The sequence below is a fragment of the Aristolochia californica genome, unplaced genomic scaffold, assembly GCF_029961685.1.
Source record: "Aristolochia californica isolate CCGP_79_NKW_82.1479 unplaced genomic scaffold, dmAriCali1.0.hap1 SCAF_13, whole genome shotgun sequence".
In the NCBI taxonomy this organism is placed as follows: Eukaryota; Viridiplantae; Streptophyta; class Magnoliopsida; order Piperales; family Aristolochiaceae; genus Aristolochia; species Aristolochia californica.
The window spans coordinates 9,396,742-9,402,293 of NW_027181804.1; the positions used below are offsets into that span (position 1 = coordinate 9,396,742).

The 5,552-nt window shown below is 40.5% G+C and overlaps 1 protein-coding gene across 1 annotated transcript; it reads left to right on the plus strand.

The window, feature by feature from the left end:
* The first annotated feature begins 369 nt into the window (after window positions 1–369).
* LOC137948012 (probable transcription factor KAN2) lies at window positions 370–5,115 on the plus strand. The gene is made up of 6 exons (XM_068793911.1): window positions 370–1,303; window positions 1,419–1,495; window positions 2,368–2,416; window positions 2,580–2,733; window positions 4,038–4,104; window positions 4,392–5,115. Exons 1-6 carry the CDS (start codon window positions 730–732, stop codon window positions 4,485–4,487), a joined length of 1,017 nt encoding a protein of 338 aa, XP_068650012.1. The 5' UTR covers window positions 370–729; the 3' UTR covers window positions 4,488–5,115.
* The last annotated feature ends 437 nt before the right edge of the window (window positions 5,116–5,552 follow it).

Below are 5,552 nucleotides of genomic sequence, written 5' to 3' on the forward strand. Positions count from 1 at the left end.
ACTCCAAGGTCCATTTTCTTCACATTCCAGACGACAAAAACACAAAAGAAAAATTAGGGTTTACTGATCGCGATTTCATTCCTCTAATGACGCCTAAAACGGATATTTACGGCTTAATCAAGTTAAAGTCCGGGGTGAGTAGGAAAAAGCACACTCAGAAACTTTTTCTTTCAAATTTCCAGGAGAAATAAAGAGAAAAAGAGAGAGAGAAAAAAAATTCCTTTTTTCCTTTTTCCCGTGAAGGAAAAAATCGTCAATCGTGTGAGTTGATTTTTCCTTTCTTTTTCCCACGTCCACAAAAGGCAAGAAGCCCTGGAGGCCTTTTCTTTCTTCTCTTTTTTTTGCTTTTGCTGCTGCTGTAAGCCTCTGTAAGTGTCATTTTCGAGCACATACTTCACACAAACAAGCAAAGAGGGAAGACATCGCCCTTTGTCATTACCTCCACTCATCTCCCAAGTCTTCTTCTTCCTCTCTCTTGCTGTTCTGTCCAACTCCCTCAAATTCAGCCAAACTGGTTGGAGATAGGAAAGAGAAAACTCGGATGGCTTACCTGAAATCTCAGTTTCCTCTTGCCTAAAACTGTTAGTTGGACAGCCTGTTTGGAAAAGGTAGCTCCAAGATATCATCATCAGTGACTGCAGCAAGGAGGAAATAGTCGGAAGGGAGAAAGAGTAGTACACAAGAAGAAGGAAGGGTTTTTACAGATTGCTATTACTGTTCGTCTGGTGAATGGATTTATCTCTTCAAATCAGTCCTCCGAACAGTAAACCCTCGTCGGGGTGGAGGAAGGCGGACGAGGAGATGGATTTAGGGTTTTGGAGAAGAGCTCTGGACACCAATAGTGCGATCCCGTCAGCAGGGAAACCCGATGCGAGATTCGAGCTATCATTGGCGAATCCGAGGCTCTCTGAATCCATCGGCAACCCCGGCAGCCTCCATCATCATCTGCAACAGAATCTGAGCCACCGTCCTCATTTTCATGGGCATCAGCTGTATCATCCCCAGCAGCAGCAGTACGGGGGGGGCCATCATCACGAGCTGGGTTACCTGAGACCTATCAGAGGAATCCCCGTGTATCACAACCCTCCGTCCTTTCCGTTTGTGCAACGGCAGACATGCGATTCCTCTTCTTCTTCCACCACAACTACTTCTTCCACTTCTTTCCCGTCTCAGGCAATGATGAGATCAAGGTTCTTGTCGAGGTTCCCTCCGAAGAGAAGCATGCGAGCTCCGCGAATGCGATGGACTACGACCCTCCATGCGCGCTTTGTTCATGCTGTTGAGCTGCTGGGTGGCCATGAAAGTATGCTCTCTAGCTTGATTTCTTTCTGATCAATTTTCTTACCTTCTCAACTTCAGCTTAATGGTAGCTGAATGGTACTGAGGGGTTATGTTTCTGCTGTGTTAAACGATTTCAGGGGCTACACCTAAGTCAGTTCTTGAGCTCATGGATGTCAAAGATCTCACCTTGGCGCATGTGAAATCTCATCTGCAGGTGAAACATCTTACGGAAAAAATTTCTAACAGAATACCCATTTTTTTCTTCCAGAGAAACAAGATTTCTATTTAATCAGAATAATTCGTTCAGAAAAAAAAAAAGCTAGATGTTCAAACTTCAAATCCTTCTGTATCTTCATTTCCTTTTTTGAGTATTGTCAGTTTGCTGCTTCTCTAACAAGCTATAGTTTCTTCTTGGTGTAAGTGCATTGGCGTTTTCAGGTCCACATTACAGGAAAAATTGTCACGACACTGAAAATTCCATCGCTCCCAAAGGGTCTTCGTCTCCCATCCATTAGTCTCTAATTTTTTCCTTCTTTCTCTTTTCCACACGTCTGAAGGTTAAGCAAGTTAATCTTCAGCTTTTTATTCAGAAGCAGAAAAACCTACTAACAGAAGAAACTGGAAACAGAAAGAAGATCAGATCAGACATTTTATGAACCCAGAGACTAAGCGAGTCAAGGCTGAGTTTGCCTCGTTTCTGAATCGCTGCCAATTAGTTTCCTGCAACCCGATTTTTTATTTTTTATTTTGTTTGACAGTCTCTGAAGAAGCAGACCATTTTTCTCCTTTTTACAGAAATAACAAAAAAAAAGTACAAAAACCCATCATTCTACAATGATTTTTTTGTTCTTTCTCCGCTGCAGTCCAGCACTAAGCCATGGTTATATAAGCTCATGCATGTATAGAACTATATATTCATTCGTATTTTATTAAAGAAAACACAGAAGGGTGCCCAATTCAACGCTTAGTACTACAGTATATATTAATAATATTTAATGAGGAGAGGATCGAGTCAAAGACCCTAGAAGCATTTTTTACATTTTTACTGGTCTCCAATTTCAAATATTTTTGTTCGTACCATGGCAGATGTACCGGACTGTTAAGACGACTGATCGGCCCGCACCGGGGTCTTCAGGTACGTCAATGTCTATCGTCGTTCAGATTTTCTTTTTCTTTCGCAGAAAATGTTTCTGTAGACTGTATTGCTGCTGCTATCCGTGAAATGAAGATTGAAGACTAGGCAAAAGTATGGAAAAAAAAAAAGAACGAAGGCGAATCTAACGTGCTTTCGTCTTCAGGACAATCGGACGGATTTGAAAATGGGTCCGCCGGTGAAGTTTCCGACGACCTTCTGCCGGACATTAGTAACACACGCGACTCTGAGCTGACGGTCCTGCAGGGAAGGACTGGTACTGGCACCGATTATTGTAGCCTCTGGAGCAACTCGTCCAGGTGATATCCGTTTTCTCCTACGAATATATAGATTGGCTTTTTTTTTTTTTGGGGGGTGTAAACGAGCTGATGATGCATATACGATGGCGGAAACGGTTTTATTTTCTTTCTGAGATCGTCATTAGAGGATTTCTTTTTCTGCGTTTCTTGTCTCCTTTTTTTTTTTTGGGTTGCTGAATATCTGTTTCGTTTGTCTTAATCTCTCCTGCTTTTCAAGCTGTAATTGGTGAAAAATATGAAACGTCAGTTTTGATCTCACTAAATCGGAGGAAATATAATCGTGATTTACCTATTTCATCTCGTGATTCTCCTGTTGTCTTGTATTCTTTCTCTCTCGTTCGAATTTTTATTTTGGCATTTGCAACTAAAAACTCTACAGTTGATTTCAGTGACTCTTCATTTTCATGAATCGAAAGAAAAAATTAAAAACTTCTGTTTTCTAAACGAAACCTTAATCAGTTCTACACTTACTCAGATAACTGATCAACAAGGGTTATCTGTTACTTTCGCCTGTACGGGAAGAAAATTTTCTGGGTGAAGGGATGAATCCAGAGCAGAATAACCCTTCTCAAAGTTTTTCTGGGCCATCTCAGACATGACTCAGAAGGAAAAAAAAAGAAAGAAAGAGAAATTGCTGAATGAATTGAAAGGAAAAGACACAGTGACCTTCAGATCCTTCTATATATAGAGGACTTAGAGGAAGACACAAAAAGATCCCTACATGAACAGTAGTACATAAGGAGAATACCAGACGCACAAAACTTATCAGATTCCTTTGAGGATGCAATCCCTTTTCTCCCTACCCACAAGAGTGCATGCAAGTGAGCACAAAAAGCAGTGAGATAGGCGACACAGCTTTGTTCTTCTGCTCAGGATCCAATTGGATGCCCCATGAAAGACACGGTAATCTCTTTAAAAATTTTAAAAAGACTGATTTAGTCTGGACAACAACAAGCACACCCCCGTTATTCTCCCAGTCCCAGACACAAAGATCCCCTGTAAAATCTTTCTGAAACTTAGAGCTTCCTTCTTTGAGATATTGTGGGCTGTCTATGAGGAGCAGATGGGACCCGAAGTTTTGAAACCTTGGCGCTAAAGCAACCACTCGCCGAAGCTTCCTTGTTGTTTCTTCTTATAGCTAATGGGCAATCACATGGTGCTCGACTTTATTTTCAATCAGCATAATTGCAAAAGCTAACAGCTTACTACAAGCTAATAGTAAAAAGATGGCTTTCTTTTCTGGGTTTGCTTTTGTTCGTGCAAGGACTTCCACTGATAGCAATATTCTCTGTGCTGTTTTGCAGTCGGGAAGAAGCTTGGTTCCATGACAAAACCAGGGATTCCAGGGGAAGCAGCAGACCTTCTTTTGAGGTACCCACTTCGTCAAAAACACATTGTTGATATTATTCCCTTGGTCGAAACGACTGAAATGAGGTCCAGATATGAATTTCGGCGGATGACCCTTTGTGGGTTTTCCGTGACAGAATGGGACGGAGTTGAAAAGACGAGAAGTTTTAAAGTTCTTAGCTGGAAAAAGGTTAATCAAATATACATATGATATTCTCCTACAGGGTCTCGAAATATTTCTTCTTGCTTGACTTGGAGCCCAACATCTGTTTGATGAAAAGCCTCATCGATTTATTCTTTTGCTGTTCCAGAACGAGACGGAGCCGAAATGGTCAAGATGCGATATAACGTCAGATGCAAAGGCATCAAAGCCCAATCTGGAGTTCACCTTGGGCAGGTCGCATTGAAATCAGGTACTCGTTTTCAAATCATTCCCTTTGGGAATGTGATGGAATCCGGTACCCACTTGAAAATCAGAGAAAGAAAGAAAAGAAAAGCGAGGAAAGCAAGAAAGAAAGACAAAGGAGACGAAGCAGACAGAAAGCAGAAAAAAAAAAAAAAAAAAAAAAAATACCCCCATTGGAGCTGCGAAAGTGGCTTCTGCTCAGGCAAAAGCATAATATATTCTACGTAAATATAGGATATGAAATCTAATCAATTTTTACAGGTCTCGCCGTGAGAAAGATCCTTGGTAATTGTATCCAGTCCTTTTTATTAACAGTTGAATTTTGCAAAAGGCTCGAGGGGTTCTCCTCTGTTCATCATCTCCTTGCATGCTCACGTGGTCACTTTATAGCTCTCCAACAAATAGAAAAAAGAATTTTCAGTACCATCCAGCAGGTCAAGAGTTCAGGATTTATGAAAAGAAAAAAAAAAAACCCTTTTTTGCAAGCAGTAACTCATGTCTTCTTCTTTAAGAAGTTTTCTGTTATGTTAGTGTTACCAAACCCTAAGCTCAGCTTTAAGGAAAGAGCAAAAATGTACATCAAACTGGAATCTTGCAGGCTTTACTTATATGCATTCATTTTATTTTGATCCCTTGAAGTGAGATTTTCCCCTAGCTAAGTATTCATTATTTTCTCTATTTGTGTCCAATTATTTCGTAGCAGCCTAAGAGAGTGGACCCTAAGGAATATTTCGTCTTCTTCCCTCGATCGTACTACAAGATAAAGTTTTCGCTGGCCATGTTTGGCACGGTTAGGACAAGGTTATGATGGTGATGATACAATGCAAATATATTCAAGTAGAGCTTTAAAGGACCACTTCTACTCACCTTATGTTTTTGTCTTAATTTGTGAGCGAATGATGTTATTGTGTCCAATCTATGTGAGGGAGTGCACGAGTAAATTGATTAAGAACGCGTTGTTTAAAGAGTGATTTCTGACCTTTATTTGTAAATTTAGGAATCAGGTAAGCTAAATTCGCACAAAAAAAAATGAAGATAATAAGAAATATTGTTGTGTCAGATGAAC

Coding starts and splice junctions, on each gene's coding strand:
- LOC137948012 (XM_068793911.1), top strand. CDS start 730: ATGGATTTATCTCTTCAAATCAGTCCTCCGAACAGTAAACCCTCGTCG. Junction 2,734..4,037: donor CTCTGGAGCAACTCGTCCAG/GTGATATCCGTT, acceptor GCTGTTTTGCAG/TCGGGAAGAAGCTTGGTTCC. Junction 4,105..4,391: donor GCAGCAGACCTTCTTTTGAG/GTACCCACTTCG, acceptor TTGCTGTTCCAG/AACGAGACGGAGCCGAAATG.